General features: G+C 41.4%; 1 protein-coding gene across 2 annotated transcripts in view; it reads left to right on the forward strand.

Moving 5' to 3' along the window:
* YIPF5 (Yip1 domain family member 5) overlaps positions 1–22,248 on the forward strand; it is a 71,580-nt gene extending 49,332 nt beyond the window's left edge. For both annotated transcript variants that reach the window (XM_069244693.1, XM_069244692.1), the window contains exons 5-6: positions 1,084–1,265; positions 20,293–22,248. In XM_069244693.1, coding sequence (XP_069100794.1) covers positions 1,084–1,265; positions 20,293–20,455 — 345 coding nt within the window. In that variant the 3' untranslated portion in view covers positions 20,456–22,248. The remainder of the gene's footprint in view (positions 1–1,083; positions 1,266–20,292) is intronic.
* The last annotated feature ends 859 nt before the right edge of the window (positions 22,249–23,107 follow it).

Here is a 23,107-nt window from a genome sequence, read left to right on the forward strand (position 1 = left end):
CAGATTTATTTAGATTATCAAGAAGAGAGAAATATCCTGACGGGAACACGTAGAACCAGGTCACCAAAACACTTTTTGCTGGTTCTGTATAAGACTCTGATCTCCATTGTTCACTGCATTCCGGTATCAGCCACCCTCTAAATACAAAAAAATGTATGAATCCAACTCATGTTGCATAGAGTGTAATAAGATGTAGAAGAGCCCATAAAGTGGCTAATTTTCAAAACATCAAAACTATTTGTCTTGAATAATCAAATCACTATACTTGTCACCCTTATCGCTTTTATCTATTTCATTTTTAATTCTCCTTTTTAATTGTTAATGTTAGAGAAATATCATTTTAATTTCACTTTCTTCTCACTTTTTGCAACATTCCGACTGAATTCGAATGTTCAGACCAAAATAGAAAGATATAAATGTTTTAGATTTTTTTTTTTTTTCCAGATCTAAGCATCAGTTGTGACAGAGTTTGTAAGTATTGTGCGAGCCAGTGTTGGGGAAGCACCAGGTGAAAGTCTCTGTAGGCAGGGGTGTAAATAGGAATGTTAATAAGACTTTGTCAGAGAGCAGAAGGGTGTTTGTGGAAATGCACACTCATGATCACATTCCCCAGAATGTTGAAAGAAAACCATTCCATACACTAGTTTTAATGCATTTTACCTTTAGAGAACAAGATCAAACATGAAAAGGTCAGTTATAATGAAAAATGATTGTCACCTTCGACTTGTCTGGTGGCATTTGTGCAACAAGACTATTTATCCATTTTGCTTTGGGCAGGAGTTGCTTTTGATTATTCCGCTTAGCAGCCTGAAAGCATATGGAGACTAAGCATCTGCTTTTTGTTTCCAGAGTAGAGTTGAAGTACTCAGTTCCAGCCCATTTGTCGAAGTTTGTCCTTTGGTTACCACCGTTGCAACAGGTTGCTGAATAAACAGGCTGGTGCACGGAGCTCTCGCAAGCAATTTTAAGCCAGTGGTTGTGTTCTGGGCAACTGTTGTCACATAAAGCTGAGGCAACTTTTTCTGTCACACACTTGTCACTAACTTCATTTTCAATAACACGTAGCCCCTTTTTTTCCCCTAGGCAGGAAAAATTCAGTTCGGTTATGTGTATGGGATCAGTGCCATTGGATGTTTGGGAATCTTCTGCCTACTGAACTTAATGAGCATGACTGGCGTGTCGTTTGGCTGTGTGTCCAGTGTTCTGGGATACTGTCTTCTTCCGATGATTATACTCTCTGGATTTGCAGTAATCTTCTCTTTACAGTAAGTATCACATTGACATGAAATTAATTTTCACAAATGCGTTTCAGATTTTGACTGTCAACTTAAAATTTAGTTTCATGTCCATTGATAAATAGGAGAGTATATTCATTTTCCAGTTATTATTTGAAACTGGTTAGTGCATTTTTCACACACTTTTGTGTACTAAAATAAAAATAGCCTCCATATCGAAAGTGTTTTTGAGCACAGGTCTGATCACTCGGTTACATCTTCATTTTCTGTATTAAATTGTTTGCTGTAACATTTATTTTACTTTAGGTACAAACGTTTTTAGTGCATTTTAGTGCACGGAGAAAGTGAACTGGACTCAGAAGCATGAAGATCATTACAAGGCACCATGGCATTGAACTTGGGGGAGGGGGGGGTGCGGGGGAAGCCTGTGTGCCCCAACCATCAACAAAAGAATTGCCTAATCACTATTATCACCAATTCCTCAAGACCAAGAATCACCTCTACAGAAGTAGACTCTGAAGGCTGGTGGCTTATCACCAAACGCCAGAAAGAAATCTCAGAGATTATACGTTCCAACTTTCTTGACACTTCTGAGCAAAAAATTATCTCTTGCCTCCCAACAGCCGAATCATAGTGGGTGGAGACTTCTCATGGGACGGGATCCTGGACAGAAACTCTGCATGCTCTTTTAAACCCAGCAAGTCCCACAAACAAATGATACATTTTTTGCAGTACTCACAAACTGAAAGCTGTCTGGAGACTGCTCAACCCCATAGGCAAACACGACTCATTCTTGTCCCACCCTCACAACTCATTTACCCAGATCGACTATATTTTAGTCAACAAACCACACATTCCAGTTTGCTCCAGGTCCACCATCAACCGAGTTCTGCTTTATAATTTAATTAAAGTGTAACACAGGTACACAAAGAATAATCGATGAAAGATATTTTATTCTAGAAGTTTTATGCAAAAAGGTTTTGCCATTATTGTTTTTTAACAAACAATAGTTTCCGACCACGTCTCCATTTGCCTGTTGTACGATATCTCATGCACCCATACTAAATCCAAATTATGGAGAATGAACGACTGCCTCACTGAAGACCCTACATTTACAGTAAACATTGGTGAAGGGATTAAATCAATTCATAGAATTATGCAGGAAATTGGGCCTAACCCCTAAATTGTGCTGGATGCTTTCAAATCCACCATTCGGGGACACATGATCAAACTAATAGCAAGAAAAAATAAACAAGAAAACCATGCTCTAGACTAACAAATAAAATCTTTGCAAAAAATCTAAAACAATCCAGAGATAAATCACAATTAATCCACTTAATCAAATTAAAGTACGAATACAAATACAACAAGATGTATGTAACAAAGTACACATAATGTTACAAAGACACAAAGGTATCAGACTCTGTGGTTGAAACAAAATGGGGAGACTACCAGCTTCTTATCTAAAACAAAATTGTCATAGACAAAGGACGATCACTATCACTAATGAACATGGCACAGACTCCAATAAAGAGAAAGACATCTTATCCACCTTTGAAAACTTCTATTGCATCCTTTACTCAAAAAGCAATAACACTCCCTACAAGATGCGCACCACTTTCATCCTGGGCACGTCCTTTACTAGAATGATTTTCGCCCTATAAAGGATCCCAGAGCCAGGATAAACATCAGCAGTACTTTATCGAACACCTATCACCTTTACCCTCAATAACGTACAAGACAAGGGTGCCTCCTTTCCCCAATACTATTTTTATTAACTCTCCTTGTACAAATTAGAGAGAACACCTCCGTTCCCGGAATCCCCTTCAACACAGGCCCACATAAAATGGCTGCGTATGCAAAGGACATCCTCCTGTTCACTACACAAGCAGATTTAGCTCTGCCTGACATCATGTCCCCCATTATAGAAAATGCTTAAGTATCTGACTACTACCTCAACAAAGACAAAACAGAGGTCCTTCCGCTCAGTGTACACTGCAACAGCCCCATGATTGGCAATCATGGCCGTAAATGGGCCCCCGACAAAATAAAATACCTAGGGATCTGGTTTATCCAACACCTCAGAGCAACCTTTGAACAAAACGAACAAATAACTATAAACAAAATTAAGGACACTCTTGATTCATGGACCTCCAGATTCATCACGTGGTGGGGAAGAATAGAGTCCATCAAAATGATGATCACTTCTCTTATTAACTTTCTAATTAGCATGTCCCTGGTACACCTCTGACACTTTCTTTGCCAAAATAGATGTAATACTGACCGAGTTCTTAAGGAAAACCCAAAAAATAAGAATTGAGTAAAGAAACTAAGACTCCCAAAAAGACTGCAAGGAGAAACTAAGACTCCCAAAAACACTGCGAGGCCTAAACATTTACCACACTGTAGGGGATACCAAACACATTCTTAGCCACACAAGGAAGTCTCTGGTTTTCCCCTCCAAACACCAGTCCTCCATCATCACTTGTCATTGAAAAGGATCTTGCGAAACCACTCCCTCTCATTCCTACTAAGAGAATACAAATGAAACACTATAATCATTGTCTCCAGCACTGCGCAAGCCCTTCACAAAATTGACAACAAACTCCCAAACAATGTGCCTGTCGCTCCTTGTCTCACTGTGTCGCAATGAAAACCTGAAATATGAGGGCAAGAACTCTAGAGAAATTGGCACAAAAAGGCATAGTATTGGTACGGGACCTGGAACTCACTAAACGGGTACTTAAAAACTCCGTCCAGAAAAAAGATAAAATATGGTACAAACTAGCCACATTCATCTCAAACTTGCTTCCACTGTAGATGTCACTACCCCATCCCTCCACCCTCTTCCCCCCCTTGACCTCCCCTACCCTCTTATTTTTCTTTATTTTTCTCTCTGTTCTACCAGCATCCCTTCACCTTTTGTCTCACCTATTTCTCTTTTCACCCAACCTATGATACTAGTGAGAGTACTCCATCTCATTTATACTGAACCATTCCTCCACAACACTTCTCTTTACTCTCTATCACATAAGTATCAAGAATACGTGCTTTCATGCCCTCATACATAAACATCCACACTTGGATATTTCTCCTCCATGAGACTCCTTCAACAATACATATGCTAATGTACTTAAATGTATCCTATGTACCCTACCGAACCCAGTCTCTGTCTATGTGTACTATCTCCGTATTCATCTGCTTGGATAAAAACCGTGATAAAAGTATATTGGAATGGAAGTGTCCAGATTTCCTGCTTATATTTTGACTATTGGCCTTCTTCATATTAGAGGAATGGGATCATGTTTGTTTGTTTGCCCTCTCCCTCTTTAGAGTTATTAATGCTAATCTCACCGGGGAGGTGATAGCGAAGTAGTAGCTTTCCTTCATAGAATCGAATTAAAATAAATTATCACATTACTAATCGAGCTGGTTACTTCGGTCTCAAGGTTTTTTATTATTTATTCCGGTGAAAAATTAATATTAGACACTTAAATGTGGTGATGTTAATTATTTAACTTGTTTCAGACCACTTTGTACTATAAACAATATATTCAGGCTTCTCGTTCTAGGGAGTAGTATGCAAACATGTATGACACATCACCATCACCATCACCCTTAGCTATAGTGCGTGTCCTCTGAAAGTAGCAGTGAATGTCAGCGCCTGTCTTAAACTGCACACAAAGCCATGCTACCAAGGAGAATGAGCATAGATGCAAAAGCCAGAATTAAGGCAAAGAAACGATTACCTGTGGAAACAAGGGCACTTTCCTATTAAGGAAGGTAAAGATTTTTCAACGGTAATCCTGCAGCTGGAGTTCCATGCCCTGATAATTTTCAGAAGGCACGTGGTCCAGGGCAAACCTACATACCTACATTTTAATACGTGTCTACACTTACCAACGAATCTTGTCATTTTGGTCATAACACCCTATGTGTTTGTGTGTTTCGTTCTAAATATATGTGAAGCGGTATACTATTTTCGATTGATTCAGATAGATATTCCAGCTCTCTCTAAATTACATCCTAATTTCTGTTTTTCAGTTGCAGCTGTCCTTACATACACAGTGGTGTGCCATTTAAAGCAACTCATTTTTCACAAGATACTGCATCAGTGAAATATTTCATACAACAGACTTAGGCAATGTCAAGCATGCTGTGTTCACCAGTCTTGAAAGTGAAGGTTATATTCTTGGAGTCCTGAAAGAATACCACCTTTCTCAAAGGAAACAATTTAAAAATGTCATGTGTTTGGTCCATACAAATGCAGTCATGATCGTGCTACAGAGCTTTAGTCCGTGCAGCAGACCACCAGGGTCGGACTGAGACAGAAAATAAGCTCTCCCACAAAAACAAATGGGACCCCTTCAGCGAACCAGATGGCAAAAAATGTGGCACAGACTTGCAAATCGGGACAGTTTTGAATTTGTATAGGAATTTTGCAAGATATGGGAGACGGCATTCGTTTGTCCTTCCTGAAACTGTTTGGGGGTAATGGCAGAAAAATCAAGTGTGAAACCCGATCTACCACACCATAAAATTGCCCCACGAGCAGCCAGAAAATTGTCCCACACACTGGCGTGTCAGACCAGCCCTTCTGCCACGGTCAGATTGCCTTATAGGCCACCACTCTAATGCAAGAACCTCTTTGATCAGTCATACCCCTAGGTATCGCGAAAGTTTTGTCCCTTTGTAAAGATGATGATTTCGGAAGAGCCCACCATGCTCGAGATCCACTGTGACACCAAGAGGTTCAGTTCGTTGTAGGAGTGAGTCTTCCGCCTAAACTTCAGGCTGTGAAATGTTATGCACAGAGCCATAATCGTGGCTAACTAGCATAGCGGGATATATATATATATATATATATATATATATATATATATATATATATATATATATATATTTTTTTTTCTCCAGTTTTTACTACCGTACATGCATCCTATGAGTTCAAAAAACAGGTATATTGTGTTTAGTAATTTTCCAACAACCAAGATCTCACACATTGTCAGTGTAGTCGTACTTTTTAGTAAACGGAACAACAAAACCCCATCACAACCCTCTTCCCTCCCCCTGTGCTAAATATGATAGTAGGATGGTAGTTTTGTGCTCTTTACATATGTCGAAAGAGATAGTGAACCTGCCAAGGACTTTATACACAAGCAGTGAAGAAGAGCGTATCTGTTCATCCCCTACACCCAGTAAAAGCGCATGAGCCCAACCGGGCAACCTCGTGCCCAAGAGGTGGACTGCAAAGTCTGTATTCTGCGGGGGCACGTCGAGGCCAGTGGGTATCGTGTTTGGTGATGTTTCTAAATGGCTCAAGGAGCATGTCCCATGCCTGTGATATGAGATATTTCAGTATGCCTGCTTGCTTCTCTCAATGCAGTAATGTACTCTCCGCCTGGTCCCATGAAATCAGCCTATGCAACTGCAGGAGCACTAGCATGCTTCCGCTTGATAGTGATGGCGCCTTTAGCTAATATTAGGGCCAGGTCAAGGAATGTAATTGTGTTTCTCTCCAGGGATGGGCAAGGGAAAAGGCCAAGGAACAACCCTGCAGGCGTGTTAGATTTAGAGAGGCTAGTAGTACACCTGAGTATTTGTAAAATCCTGGTCTAGTAATGCTGTAGAGAGGGACGGGACTACAGTACATAGATTACTTGCCTCGGGTAAGGCACAACGACGACAGCCCGAGGCCACGCTATGAAAAATCGTACTTATTCTGGTTGGCATGAAGTAACGTTCTGTTAAGGATGTTGAATTAAATATATTGGAATCGGGCTCCAGGGCGACACCTTGTGAGAGTAGGAAGGTATTTTCCGCTAATCCGACTCGTGTATAGTTTGTATTAAGTCTGGTTCTCAAGCCTCGCGCATTGTGGCAGGGGTCTGGACCATCTGCTGTAGGAAGGCTCTATAGAGCCACCTGCTGAGCTTGCCCCAGGTGTCCTGAGTGTTTACTATACTTCATGTGTATGTGGCAAGACAAGCTCTATGCGAAATAACTCATACAGAGATCGCGTAATAGCTGGGTGTCGGTTTGTAACTACCTTGAATTATCAAATGTAGCAACAGATCCTGAGTGATCAAAGGCCTTTTTGGATGTCATCCGCGGCACTGATTTTAACTGTTTAGTGCTCTCCTGGGCAGCAGTCGATCTTGCCAACCCGAGTAATTGGATTCTCCAGTTTATTTGGCCGAAGATTTCTTCTGATAACGGAACTTATTCTAAAGGGGGGGAGTCTTCCATAATTTTCCTATTATTTTTTTAAAGCAATTTGGATATTGGAAAACAAGGTCACTTATGAAAAAAAAGAATGAGGTGAATGTTTAGGTTGGTCAGAAATAGTACTTTTGCTTGGATTGAAGTGGGTTAAAATGTTTGCTTAGTTGTAGATATCCGGCTTTACTTGCACTGGGGTATTTGATTTGCCCCACTTAGAAAAACATATCTGTTTTGCCACAGCTTGTTCAGCAAATTGTGGGCAAGTCCTAGTGCAACTGCACCACCTCAACCCCATTTGAGGGAGCGGCAGTCAGTACCGCTCCTACCACTGAGTCATTCCCATCTTTAGCCTCTTCCCCCTGTGTCCATCTTCTCCAAGCTGTATTAATCTTCCCAATACTTAGCTGCATTTGGGATCCTACAATACTGCAGGACTGAAGAAAGTGATAGGTATTATTACCAAGCTTACGTCTTTTATTTGTGTTTACGTGTTCTTTATAGTGCAGACTTAACCTTTGTGCGTTACTGGGCGCTTTACACATAGGAGGTAACGAGGAGATGGAAAATGTACAGGGTATGGACGGTTCTGTACAATTAGTGTAGAAAACCAACATTAAACAGAAAAGCAGAAATTTCGGAATTTGACTCATGAGGTTCACAGCATAGGAACATAACTAAAGATAAGGCAGTTAAAAGATAATTTAAACTGTTTAAATTAGCACTTATAAATACAAGCACCCATTTAAGACAATTATCATAAATCTCATTTTCTTCAGAAGTTAGATGATAGCCGCTTCTCGAAGGAGCTTTCTCAACAACTTTGAAGTATTTCAGTATCGGCCACTTGGTGGCTCTGTTGTTACATATTTCTAACGGAGACCATGAAGCTGTGGAACAATTCATATTACACTGGATTAGGCTGCAGTACACCCGCTGCCTCTAGCATCGAATCGTAGACGATAAAATACTTTGCCTGCATGGACGTCATTCAGGGGTCGACAGGGGTCGACAGCTGACATATGCTGTTTTGCTCTTGTGACCTCTAGCACTGCCTTTGCGACCGCTGGCCCCAGAGTTCGCAAAACCAGTGCATGGACCAGTGGCAACTCAACCTTATGGATGTTTTTTGGGGCTCCAATTTCTTTGTTTTCTGTCAATTTTTGATTTCACTAATAGTGAATAATCTATTGCCCACTAATAGTGTAATAAAGAGTGGAGTGCAGTTAACTGGATTATGTAACTGAGGTAAGTAAAAAAAATGCTTTTAAATGTATGTTGTGTGCGTGATTGCGGGTGAGTGTGTGTCAATGGGAGAGTGTATGTGAAGGCACGTGTGAGTGAAAGTGAAGGTCAAAGGGCATGTGATGACTTACCCCTGGCGTTTTGGTGTATTGACGCTGTTGCTTGACTGCTCTTTTTTCCAATATTTATCAGAAGAGAAAATAAAATATAACCATGAATACCAGTACAAAATAAGGCATCCCGTACAGAAATTCTAGTGGTTGATGTGCTAATCTCCTGGAGGAATCAAAGAGGGAGAGAAGAGGAGAAAATAGCATCATACTATATTCCCATGTAGGAAAATGAGAGGTAGAAAACAAGGGGGAGGGGGACATGATCGAGGATGGGGAGGTATCAGTGCCAAACAAGAGGGATATGATGGAAGTGAATACACACACATGATTTCATAGTGTTATCTGTGTCACACTGAGTGTTCAGTCAGTATCTCATAGTATGCTGCTGTCCCCCAGTCCTCCTCTACCCCACCCCTAGCCCCATTCACAAAACCCACTGTGTGCTTTTTTTTAAATTAGCGGTTTCTTAAAAAAACAACCTTTAATCATCCAAATGTCATCCACAATTCATGTATCAGTAAATAGATAGTTAAAGCAAGTGGCACCCATGTCATTCTGCTGAGTCGCACTAGTGAAATGCCTCGTCCGCTGTCACACTTTTGTTGTGTATTCTATTTTGACGGTGCTGTACAGCTTCCCAGCAGTGTACAGCACCGGAAAAAGCAATCAGCATAGTCCGTAGGTCCCAAAAGGGGAGACCTGTTGACTTTTGCAGTGCTTGATTATTTTAATTTTTTTTTAACATTTGTAGGCCACGTTAAGAAGAACAATTGTATATCCCTTTGCCATACATATAGTTCACAAAGAGCTTCAAGCAGAGCCTAGAATTCTGCTTTGTTACCGCCATTTCATGGTACTGGCCCACACTACACAAAGCCCTGTGTGTTGGTCCTGGCCCTTTTTACAGAGTTATCCCCAAACGTTTTGTCTTCTTCGTCTTATTTGTTTTTGTTGGCTTTAGGTCTCTGGGCACAATACCACTGCTAACCAGTGCTAAAGTGCGTATGCTGTCTGTCTAAAATGTATTGGTGATTGGTTTCTCCATGATTGGCATATTTGATTTACTAGTAAAAGTGCACGGTGTGTGCCCAGGGTCTGTAAATCAAATGCTGTTACTGGACCTGCAACACTGATTGTGCCACCTACATGATTAGCCTTGTAAATGTGGCTCAGGCCTACTACTGCAGTGTCTCTGAGTGTAGTTTTAAACTGTCATTTCGACCTGGCAAGTGCACCCACTTGCTAGGCTCTAACCTTCCCTTTTATTACCTATATGCCACCCCTGTGGTAGGCCCAAGGCAGCCTGTGGGAAGAATGCATTGTACTTCATGTGTTTTACATGTACTGGTAGTGACATACTGCTAAACTCAGTTTTCACTATTGCACGGCCTATCCCTCTCATGGGGTAACATGGGGATTGCCTTGGAATATCTTTTAAGTGTAATTTCCCATTGGGAGGAGACAGTGACTTGGAATTTGGGGTCTCTAAATTCGTAAATTAAAAATACATCTTTTGGTGAAGTTATTTTTTTGAATTGTAAGTTTGAAAATGCCACTTTTAGAAAGTGGGCATTTTCTTACCTAACCATTCTGTGCCGCTGCCTGTCTGCTGAATACACGTCTGGGTCAGGATGACAATTGGGCTGTTTGTGCATTCAATGTAGATAGTCACACAAGGGAGCTGAGGTGTGCCTTGCATATTCTGATGGCCCATCACCAGTATGATAGGTCTTAGTGAGTTAGAGTGGTGGGAGGAGCGGACATTTGCACCAGAATAGTGCTGTGCCTGTCCTCATACAAAGCAGTCTAAAACCCCCTAGAGTGTGTCTGTGTGGGGCCAAGGCAGGGAATGGCAGTGCTTGTTCACTACAAAGACCTCTCTTCAAAGAGAGTGTTGCACACAAGTCCTGGACCTCTGACACCACATAGTTAAAATCTTTCTGGACTTGAAGAAAGTTTGCCAGGGAAAAGAGCTGGATGCTGCAGGAGCGAATGACACTGTCAGTTGCTTTGTCGTGCTGGCCTGCTGCTTGCTTCTTCTGCCCTGGGAGTGAAAGGACTGGACCTGGCTTTCTACATCTTGCTCACAAAGGTCCTCCAAGGGCTTGAACTGACCTTGCCTCCTGTTAAGAAGTCTCAGCCAGCATCTGGGCTCTCTTGCTTAGAGTCCTGACGTGCCGAGTGTTGCCATATCTAGTTCCTGAGCCCTTGGCAGTGAGTTCTGGTGCAACAGAGAAGAAACTAGTGCATTGACTTCTAGAACGACTTCAGAACTAGGCTGCTTTCTGACCCCGCAGTTTACTGCACCGGAGCTGTGGTCCCTGCTGAGTGCAATGACCAGGACTGAGAATGCAGGCCTGATGCCACTAAAGTCCTGCCACAGCATGGGTCTAGAGTGCCTTGTCACCATTGACGTTTGTGGCAGGATTGCAGTAGCATCAGGCCTGCGTTGTAGGCCACCACCTGTGGCCCTGTGGTGTGATCACGACACCGCGAAGTAGACTCTTCGTGTCTTGACCTGCTGGACTCATCTACCCTGCCTTGTCGTAAGGAACCACCACCTTGCCGCCAACACCGCATCACCTCCCATACAACCATAAGGAACTGACGCCTCCCCTCTCCCGCCTAGCAATAGGGATCTGACGCCTTACCTCCCTGGTGACAGTGAAGAACCGACGCCGCACCGGCTCCAACCTCGCCTCACGTCCCCGACTCCGTGCAACATCTTTGTTTCCTCATCGTTTTCACGACGCTGTGGCTGGACTCGCTTCCTCGCTGGTGGTGCCAGACTGTTGGAAGTGAATCAGTCTGGCCGTTTTGATAGCCCCAGTTGGAGCTATTGTGTTTCTAAGCACTATACTACATTTAATCTTTGAAAATGTGTATCATGTTTATTTTGGATTTTTGTCGTGGTGGTCTTGTTTTACCCAGATAAATATTGGCTGTTTTTTTAAACTAGTGTGGAGTACTTTTGTAGTGTTTTCACTGTGTGTGTTTGTGCGCACATTCTCTACAGATTGCCTCTGAGATAAGCCTCACTGCTTGAGCCAAGCTACCAAGGGGATGAGCAGGGGTTATCTTAGCTCAGTGACTCCCTTACCCTGACTAGAGTGAGGATCCTACTTGGACAGAGTGCAAACCACTGCCAACTAGAGACCCCATTTCTGACACCATGTTTCGTGTTTGTATCAACTTCTTCTCACAACCTTGCCTTCTGTACTAGAATTTATTGTTGAGGAACTTTCACCCCTACGCCCAGGAAGAATCCAACACTGACGGAGATCCTACACTTAATAGCTCAATAGAAGTTATTACATTTGAGTCAGAGGGAGATTCTTGTTTGGTGGGGGTCATCTGGATGCACACACTCATAAGTGGAATGATTTAGATTCCTGTGGTAAGAGATGTGTTTCTTAAATGAAATGTAATGAAAGGTAGCACAGAGTGGAACACCATGAGCAGAATCTGAGTATGCCACAGTAGATTACTAAATGTCAATAGTCCCTTGATCAAATGCCTCATGTTGGAGGTTGAGTTGCCTCCCTCCAGGTTCCATCTACAACTGCCACAATCAACAAGGAGATAAGTGGAATGATTGAGCAATCGTCAGTGCTCAGACCACATTCCTGTCCATCGTTAGGCAGGCCTTGTTCAGTACTGACCCTGCTCCTTATGTGAACAGTCCATCGCAAACTGCCAGAGGAGGCTCCCTCACAAAGGGAGCACAAGCAATCCTAGACTGGTTTCCTCCTATTTGGGCGTCTTCCGTAAAGTGCAACATGAGTCCCATTGCACAGAGTTTGAGATCCTCGTCTGGGCATACCAGACGAGAATCTCAAACCAGTCACATGTAGGACATCAACTACAACTGACAACTAGGTGATGGCTGGAATGATTGACTTGATCTCAGCCACTGGTGATCGCTCAGGCTACATTCCAGTCCATTGTACTTTTGGCCACCAAGCCACTCTAGAGAGAGATCCGGCTTATACTAATCAGTACTGTCCATGCTTCTTATAGGAACAGTTCAACCCAAACTGTGTGACAAAGTCACTTTTAGAAGGGAAGTCAGACAGTCCCAAACCATTTTTCTGCAACTTCCCATCACCCACGTTCTTGAAAGTTACTCTTTCTGCGGTATTGTGTAAAGTGCTTCTCTCTGGGTTGGAGAGCAAGGTTTTGAAATCATAATCAGTGCCAATTAAGGTACCAGTATCTGCTTAGGGAGATCCTTAATCCTGTACACCCTTAAAATATAAGCAGAAGTCAGTTAGTCCTGGGTTTTTCCAGTGATTTCAGACTTCTGCATTGTCTCCAGCAGAAAAAAGTCCACCCTTATTACTCAGTTTGGCTAAGCATCTAACAGAAGCAGTACTTGAGTACATCCTGTGCAGCCTATTTTTCTTTCAGTGATGTGACTATTTATGTAAATAATTCTGATTCATTTCAAAGTGTTGAAGAGAGGTCTAGCTATCCACTAGCTAAGAGAATGGAAGCTAACATAGATTGTCCTCCCCAGCGCGACTGAGGAGAAACTGATTAGTTTCTCCTCGGTTCAGGGGCTGGGGAGGTCAGAGAGGCACGAAAAGGAAAGGCTTTTTTCTGGTCTCTCTGAGCATTCCTTCAGCACAATCCAATAGCGATCGTGCTGCAGGAATGCCACTAGACACCAGGGATTTTTTTTGTGGTAGTTGTTGATAAATAAGGGGAGTGACCCCTTGGGCAAGGGTCGCTCCCCAGGGGGGCAATTATGTTTTAGGCCATTTTGGCCTATATTAATTAGGCCCATCTGCCCCCAAGGGAGGCATAAACCTCTAGACACAGGGATTATGTCTTTTTTTTTTTTTACTGGAGGGGAGCGACCCCTTAGGCAAGGGTCGCTCCTGGGGAAGGGGGGGGGGCATTTATATTAGGTCATTTCTGCCCCCTTTAGGGAAAGATTGGCCTACTTTTATTAGTCCAATCTGCCCCCAAAGGGGGCAGAAACCACTAGACACCAGGGATTTCTTTTTATTATTTTACATAAGGGGAGCGACCTCTTAGGCAAGGGTCGCTCCCCAGTCGCGGCATATTACATTAGGCCATTTCTGGCCCCCTTGGGGGCAGATCGTCCTATTTCTACTTGGCCCATCTGCCCCCAAGGGGGGCAGAAACCACTTAGGCACCAGGGATTGTTGTGTGTGTGTGTGTTTTGTTGGGGGGGTGGCCGCTTGGGCATGGGTCGCTTCCCATGGGGGCACATTACTGTTGGCCATTTCTGTCCCCCTTGGGGGCAGATCGGTCTATTTTTATTAGGCCCAAGGGGGGTAGAAAGCCCACTAGACACCAGAAAATATATATATATATATTTTTTTTAAAAAGGGTTGGGGGTATGGCCATACCCCCACCCCAAATAAACGGGGAGAAAGTTGTTCTGCCCACCGGTGGGCAGACGGGGCAATTACCCCCGATCCACTCCTCTGGGGGCAGAAAGCCTACTAGATGCCAGGGAATTGAAAAAAAAAAAAAAAAGAGGGTGGGAGCTGTCAACCAGTATGTGCCTAGTTATGCCCCCACCCCAAATGAAGGGGGGGTAACAGTGTTTCACCCCACCCGCAAACTAAAGGATCTTATCCCAACGGCAAGCAAGAGGACATTTCATTATTTTGGGTTTCGATTTTACATTTGGGCCTAGGGAGCATGGCTAACTGTCAATATTGTCCCACTTGAAATGGTGAGCAGCTTCACTTTTTGGACTTTGAGACGCTGCCACCTAGAAAAATCTATGAGACCTACATACATCTGAAAACTAAACACCTGGGTGAGTCCAGGATAGTGTGTTTCACATGCACCCCACATAATTTTCTTACCCACAATTCCCTGCATACCTCCAACTTTGCATGAAATCATGCATTTTTCCTACATTTTTGTGATGGAACCTTCCGGAATCTGCAGGAATCCACAAAATTCGTACTACCCAGTGTAGTCTCATCTATACCGATAAAAATTCTGCCCCACTTGTCAGCCTAATAATATTTTTTTCAAACTGCCCTTTTGGACCCACTTTGGTTCCCTCTCAATTATGACATGTTTTTAGCCCTTCCCTGTCCCAGGCACTTGGCCCACCTACACAAGTGAGGTATCATTTTTATCTGGAGACTTGAGGGGAACGTTTGGTGGTAGGAAATTTGTGCTGGTGCGGTGATCCCAAACAGAAATGTGAGGAAAATGCGATTTGATATATATATATTTTTTAATGCTGGGTGGAAGGAAATTGGTGGCTCCTCTCAGATTCCAGAACTTTCTATCACTGAAATGTGATGGGAAAACGTTTTTTGGGTTTTTATTTTGCCAAATGTGAGGTTTGCAAAGGATTCTGGGTAACAGAACCTGGTGAGAGCCCCTCACAAGTCCCCCCCCATTCTGAATTCCCCTAGGTGTCTAGTTTTCAAAAGTGCACAGGTTTGCTAGGTTTCCCTGAGCTAGAGGCCAAAATCCACAGTTAGGAACTTTGCAAAAAAAAAAAAAAAACGGTCAGTTTTCTTTGGAAAATGTGATATGTCCACGTTGTGTTTTGGGGCATTTCCTGTAGTGGGCACTTGGCCTACCCACACAAGTGACATACCATTTTTATTGGAAGACTTGGGTGAATAGTAGGTGGAAGGAAGATTGTGGCTCCTCTCAGATTCCAGAACTTTACAGCACCGAAATTTGAGGGAACAGTGTTTTTTTGGCCAAATTCTGAGGTTTGCAAAGGATTCTGGGTATCAGAACCTGGTGAGAGCTCCACAAGTCACCCCATCTTGGATTCCCCTAGGTGTCTAGCTTTAAAAAATGTACACGTTTGGTAGGTTTCCATAGGTGCCGGCTGAGCTAGAGTCCAAAATCCACAGGTAGGCACTTTCCAAAAAACACTTCAGATTTCAGTGTTGAAATGTGATGTGTCCATGTTGCGTTGCCTGTCGTGGTCACTAGGCCTACCCACACAAGTGAAGTACCATTTTGATTGGGAGATTTGGGGGAACACAGAATAGAAGAACAAGTGTTATTGTTCCTTGTCTTTCTCTACTTTTTTTTCTTCTGTTGTAAGACAGTTTGTAAAAAAAAAAAAGAAGTCTATTTGAAAAATCCCCTGTAATTCACATGTGGTGAATAGTATGGGGGACTACCGAATACAGAGATGTGCATATAACTACTGCTTCTCAACACCTTATCTTGTGCCCATTTTGGAAATACAAAGGTTTCCTTGATACATATTTTTCACTCTTTATATTTTACCAAATGAAATACTATATACCCGGTATACAATGAAACCCCCTTGCTAGGTGCAGCTCATTTATTGGCTCTGGGTACCGAGGGTTCTTGATGAACCTACAAGCCCTATATATCCCCACAACCAGAAGAGTCCAGCAGATGTAACGGTATATTACTTTAAAAAATCTGACATCGCAGGAAAAAGGTACAGGGGAAAAGTTGGAAACAAATGGCTGTTTTTTTTCACCTCAATTTCAATATTTATTTCAGCTGTTATTTTCTGTAGGAAATCCTTATAGAATCTACACAAATTACTCCTTCCTGAATTCAGAATTGTGTCTACCTTTCAGAAATGCTTAGCTTTCTGGGATCCAGCATTGGTTTCACACCCATTTCTGTCACTAACTGGAAGAAGGCTAAAAGCACAAAAAATTGTAAAAATGGGGTATGTCCCAGTTAAATGCCAAAATTGTGTTGGAAAATGTGGTTTTCTGATTCAAGTCTGCCTGTTCCTGAAAGCACTGAAGATGGTGATTTTAGCACCGCAAACCCTTTGTTGATGCCATTTTCATGGAAAAACCACATGCTTTCTTCTGCAGCACTTTTTCCCCATTTTTCTAAAAAAACACAACATTTTAGCTGTAGTTTGGCTAATTTCTTGGTCTCCTCTGGGGGAACCCACAAACTTCGGGTACCTTTTGAATTTCTAAGATGTTGGGAAGGAAAAAGGACGCCAAATTGGCGTGGATAGCTTATGTGGACAAAAAGTTAAGAGGGCGTAAGCGTGAACTACCCCAAAGAGCCAAAAAAAGGCTCTGAACCTGAGGGGGGAAAAGGCCTGCCAGAGAATGGGTTAAGATTGGCTCCATCTGCTCCCATAGAACATTTGCCTGGTGGAGTCCTGAGATGGCACAGCCCATTGGTACTTGTAACGGGCAATTTCTGAGCCTTCCGTAATAAAAAGAAAACATTAACGCATGCAGGGTCCATCGGTGTCGCTCTTTTCTTGTCATAGCTGATGTACTGTTTAAGCTGTCATCTATCATCTGTTAGGTAATGACAAACCTGCGGCACCTCCATAAGGTTTTTCATGAGTTTGGGAAAAAAAGGCAACTGCATCTCTCAGCAAAATGAAGAAGCTTGCATTATGATAGCTCATCATTTTGTAAAATTACATACTCGGACGTTCCCTTTATCAAACGTTGTAGAAAGGAATCATTTCAAACTCTGATATGTACTGCATTTGGTTTGTGAGTCCTTTATACCTTAGGAACATTTAAAAGAAGAAAGGGAATATGAAATGAAAAAAAGTTCAAGAGTGCAGGATTAATTCCAAAATTTCACTCTAACAGTTGACTGTTAATGTGTTCACTTAAGTAGTTTTTACATATAAACATATGTGAATATTCATACACTCTGTCATGGACCGGATTCCCTCCTCAATTTATGCTGGACACACCTGACATATCTAATGTCTAACATTTATTTAGCTGTTTCTTCAGAAAATCACAAGACATTGGTGGTGGTAATTAAATATAATAGTTTTTTCTAGTGAAAAAGTGAAATTATATATCTTCTCTACTTTGCTGGCCCTTTTTCTAGTCATATTTTCTATCTGGAGAAGTGAAATCTCATGCAGACCTCCCAAGCAAGGTCAGTCAGGTTAAATTTAGAGGGAGTACACAGATGTTCATTCAATCACTGAGGTTGTTTAAAAATATATCAATTTACTACAGAACAGTGTCTTACATTTTTCTCATTAATAGTCCTGTAACTGAAATCAGTGGAACTCAAAATCACACTTTGTCCTATACACACTTCTTCCTGCCTGAATTAAATGTAATGGAAGATAGTAGACGTCCAAGTCATTGCAACGTGATTGCTCAAATTTGGGTTCACCTGTTCAGCTGCACAACCAGAACATGGTTTGCGTGGGGGGGTGTGGGAGTTGGACGTATTTCACCCTGGGACAGTGTATCTCGCCGTTGTGCGTCTGCTTCCTACAAGGTTGGAACATGAATAACTTTACCAAGGATGATCTTTGCAAAGTTCATTTTGGAAGCTGTGTGGTTTGGTGCCCCTGTGATATATTTTTCAGTTTGAAACAATTTGGTGTTTTGACAAACCCTTAACTCATTTCTAATTTTGCAGTTGGGTTGTGCTTGAGTCCCCCTTTCATATAACTAAGTCAGACCATAACTTGCAGGGCTCATTTGCATGGTATTTTAGCTATATATAACACATTAGAAAGGGGGTGTCATTGTTAATAGATATATGCCTGCAAATTCTCCATAGAAGATAGTTTTACTATGTTCCATTGTGACTCTTTTGTTATAACAGCTAAAACATACACGTTCAGCTGCAAGATGTTCATTTGAGAAGACATCATTGCTTAACCTGCTTTATATCTTGTGAAGACCACTCTGTCAATGGCATATTATGCTTGTCTGGTGCATCTCGCATGCCCTTTATAGGACGTTCTTTAATTACAGAGGCAGGATAGAAATGGCAACTTTAAAAAAAAAAAAAACGTTTTACCAAAATTAGACCCCTGTTGTTAAAGTCTCCTAATTTGCAGATGTGGTATTTCATGCTCTATGCAAACTGAATGTATAGGTCACTATATTTACTTGCCTTCCTAGGATTTTCTCCTATGCCATGGAAGTGGTTTACGAAACTTGTTACTTTGTGTGATTGTCTCCCAGAGTCAAGGGCCCTATTTAGTTTTTAACTCAGAAATACATTTCCTATAAATCTTGGACAGTAGGTGGGGTAGAAGGTCTACTTATATCCTTTAACCATATTTTAACTTTGAAGAATCAGTGCATATGTTGTGTGTATAATGCCTGGTTTCCAGCATGTAAAATGTGTTCAGAGTCCTTATTTTTCTACTGGTTTTGGTTTGTTACTTATGAATGTTACAGCAATGGCGTTGTTTAAAGTGAGAAGAGACAGGCAAATCACATACACCGAGATTATGCAGAGCTCCCTAGCAGGACACTATTGGTTGATGCTATTCTTATGGTAACCCGGGGCTATGCTACAAGTGCTGTAATGTCTAAGGCACCAAATGTTCCACTAGAATCAAAATTTGATTCGATGTCTGTGAATCTTTTAACCTTGAAGTGAAAAAAGCACATTGCCAAACTGATTTCTGGCTTTTTCCAAGATATTTTTGTAGGGTAACACAGCAAGTTGCAGCATGCCAGCTGCTGCAGGAGATAGTTTTAATCGCCATTTGCCTGTCCAAAAAATACATTAAAAGCATGAGTATCCTTTAACTTGGCAGTTAATTAGTCATTAATTTGATCGTTCTGTATTATTGCCTTTAGAGATTAATAGACCTATTGGACAGGTGTGGCTCCTCTGCTATGGTGGAGGAGCGTTGCACCCCACCACCAGCAGCAGCAGCACCTGCAAAACATTTACTAAAAAACGATAATAAGCTATGTTTATCGTTTTGTAGTAAAAGAGGCGGGGCCACGGGCTATAACGGGGACAGAAGGGGAGTGCTCAGCACTACCTCTCAGTGCGCATATGTTTGGCTGGCCGTCTCGGGCCAACTAAACACATGCGCACTGATCGGGCTGGAGAGTGCAGGCACAGGCTCCCAGCCTGCCTGGGAGCGCCCTGGCTGGGCGTTCCAGCCAATCCAGTACCGCTGTCATGCTGCCAGCAGCATGATAGCAGCATTCAGATTGGCTGCAGGGCAGGCAGGGAGCCTGTACCTGCAGCTGCAGCAGAGGAGCGGTGCAGTGGTGGCAACGGCAATAAAGGTAATTGTCTTTTTTCTTTTTTAATTAATTCCCCCCCCACACACGCCGCACCGCCCCTACAAAGCGCCACAAGCCACTCCTGCTATTGGATTCAAGTTCAAGATTCTTTATATTAATTTGGATCCAAATTTTGTTTACAGTAGTGACATGACGAAAACATTGAGTGAAATCTTAACATCCAAGACTTTTAGATTGTTTTTTCACCTCCTTCCAGAAGTACGTAGACAACACTTGATGCACTAATAAATATTCTTTTAGGCTATTTTGAAACAAATGTACTTGTTGTCATATCTAAATGTTAATGTAACCCATGCTGACTTTTTATGGTCAAGATATCTAATGTAGACAGTGCACACTTTCAGTTCTAGGCCTGGCTTTTGTTAATGTTTCACGGTGTAGCTTTACTAAACTTCACTTATGGCAAATATTCAAGTTGAATATATACATTTTTCCTTTTTTATCTTTTAGGGGAATGATGGGCGTTGTTCTCACGGCTTTAATCATCGGCTGGTGTAGTTTCTCTGCCTCAAAGATCTTTATTTCTGCCCTGGCTATGGATGGACAGCAACTTCTTGTTGCGTACCCCTGTGCCTTGTTATATGGCGTTTTTGCATTGATATCTGTGTTTTGAACTCGGACTCAACAGTGTTGGAATTCAGTGGGCCAAACGAAAGAGAGAACACCTTAAATATTTAACCAGGACCAGGCATCAGCTGTGACGTCTTTGTAGCGTGAATGTTCAGTGACCTTTGGAGGCAGCACATAATGTTTTTCTTTTTTTTTTTATGGAACTTTTTAAAATATTGAATTGCAATGCAGTGTCTATAGCTTTAATAAAATGCTTGTGCTTCACAGTAAGTATTTCCTTTTGTGTTGTGCATTAAATTGCACATAACCTTTGTTTCTGTATGTTTCATTCTTCTGAAGAGACTTCCAAAAGGGAGAACCTGTTATACACATTTACAAAATTGCTTCAGGTTTATTTTGATGAAATTGTACTGCAGCTGGACTCCAAAAAACTAACATAGTTTAAAATTTCAGAGATGTAGTGGACGAAAATTCCATTTATCACAAGCAGAAAAAACTTTGTGTAGGTTGCCGCTCATCTACATCATTATACACTAAAGGAGAAATGTGGTGGTGGTGGCAGCAGCAGCTGTGTGAGATCATGACTGGGCAAAAATGCAATACCACAATCAAATTTTAGTCCAGTCCAATTTACCATGCCATTTGTTTACATAATGCATTTGTGTCCGATTTCTTTTCCAATCCCTGTGGGATCATTTTGACATACATTGCTCCATGGACAGTACCGACCATGGTTTAACCCAGATAACTGTGTCTTCCAATGTATGATCTAGTATTCAAAAACTACTTCACACAACGGAGTTTTGCCATATGTCCTCGGTTGTATGTCCTTAAATTCGATGAGAAGTTACTGCAAATTCAGTGTTTTTCGTCATTCTTGCCTCTGTTGGCACCATTAAGCACAGCTTTTTGGCTTACTCCACTTCAGACAGCCAGTATATTTTGATACGAGTTTCACCCTTTTCCAAGTCAAATTTAATGTTTTATTTGCACGTCGGTAAGGGATACTGTTGACTCTTGCACTTTAGCTGCACTCGCTATTTGTCATGTAGCCTGTTCTGATATCTTAGACTTGCTCCACCTTCACATACTAACGTTCACACTAAAAAGCACCATCTTGTCTGTAATCACTGGGTGCTTAGTTAGCAATTGCTCTCAAATTCTCTCCCACAAAGTAGAAATGTAATGGTTTGCGCATAACCAGTACATTTATAGTTCATGCTTTGTTGCACATCTGACAGTCATTTCCCCAAACAGAATTTACATCCTATGAACATCATCCATGTATGTAATTTTTTTGTTTTTTTTTATCAACATGTTGCAAGGAAATCTTTTGCATACATCCTTCAAGAATCTAAGTTTCGGATAAGAACTGCAACAACATTCATGAAGCGTAGTTCTGGAGGTTAACCATTCTAAAACATGCATAGATCCTTTGTTGGATGTCTGGGTTTCGACTTCAAAAGTAAATTGATGTAAAAGGTAATGATCATTTTTTAAAATGCTGTCTTTACTTGATTCTTGTTTTTCCCTTTTTGTCACTTGGAAGGAGAAGGAGATCCTCGGGTTTTTGGGAAATCAAAATGTTTAAAAATAAATAAATAAATAAAATAGTGATTTTGGGTTAAACACCCTTTTCTCCAGTGGAATGACCATTTAAGAGAAAGACAAACCTGTGACTTATAACTTGTTCGTAACAATTTAACTGTGCAGATGTCATAGGTGTTCCCGCTACAAATTGGTAAATTGTGCCCATTTGAATGTTTTTGGAGTTTCCCTTGCAATGAAATATGATCCATGCTGTTTGTATTGCAAAATAAACGTTCTGTTTTTTTATTTTGTCTGGAATTTGTTTGTATACAGTTTACTTGTCAAAAAGTATATTTTAAACATGCCGAATGCATTAATGTTCTCGCAACATAAGAGGGCAATGTCAAAAAAGGGATCTCTAATGCTGGGTTAACAGTACCCTCTTTAGGTACTGAGAGCTTACAGTAACCTGTAATCTTCAGTACTGCCGGTCTTTCTGCAAGGGCTGCAATTCATTCATGTGCCCTAAACTCCCATATGGTGACATCCAAATAAATGTATTTTTAATGTAGTTTCCTACAGTTAGAGATGCTGCTTGGGACGGCTGAATATGGATTTTATGTAGTAATTACATTGTTTACAAATAAAGTGAATCATAAAAAGTGACTGGAAGTTTGGCTACTGCAAAATCACGTTTTCATTGTTAAGATTGTTTCTTTTGATATAATGTTTCATTATATTTCGGTATTGCTGTCTGCTTCTGATAAATTTGTATTTGGTCGAAATGTACAAATGTAAACATTTTTCGCTAACAGATCAAAAGCAAAAATAGTTTAAAAAGACATTTGCCTTATTTAGTTGGGATTTGCACGCTGACTACAAGATGATGTTGATAGAAGTCAAAGCAAAATTAATCATTCTTATCACTGATATCACCTCGCTTTTTCATGACAAAGTATTCTCTCTTCCAAATGTAATTGTCTTGCCCTTTAGATGGATTCTCAGTTAGCATGGAGTATTTATGTGTTGTTGAAGATATCAATTGCTTTTTGGCACATGTGCAGATTGGATTTCTGACTTATTACTCTTGCACCCTGGCTTAGGCTATGGAAGCTTGAGAAATGCACCTTTCTCTTTGCTAGGAGAATTTATTCCCTAATTTTGC

This window comes from Pleurodeles waltl, chromosome 7, assembly GCF_031143425.1.
Source record: "Pleurodeles waltl isolate 20211129_DDA chromosome 7, aPleWal1.hap1.20221129, whole genome shotgun sequence".
NCBI lineage: Eukaryota > Metazoa > Chordata > Amphibia > Caudata > Salamandridae > Pleurodeles > Pleurodeles waltl.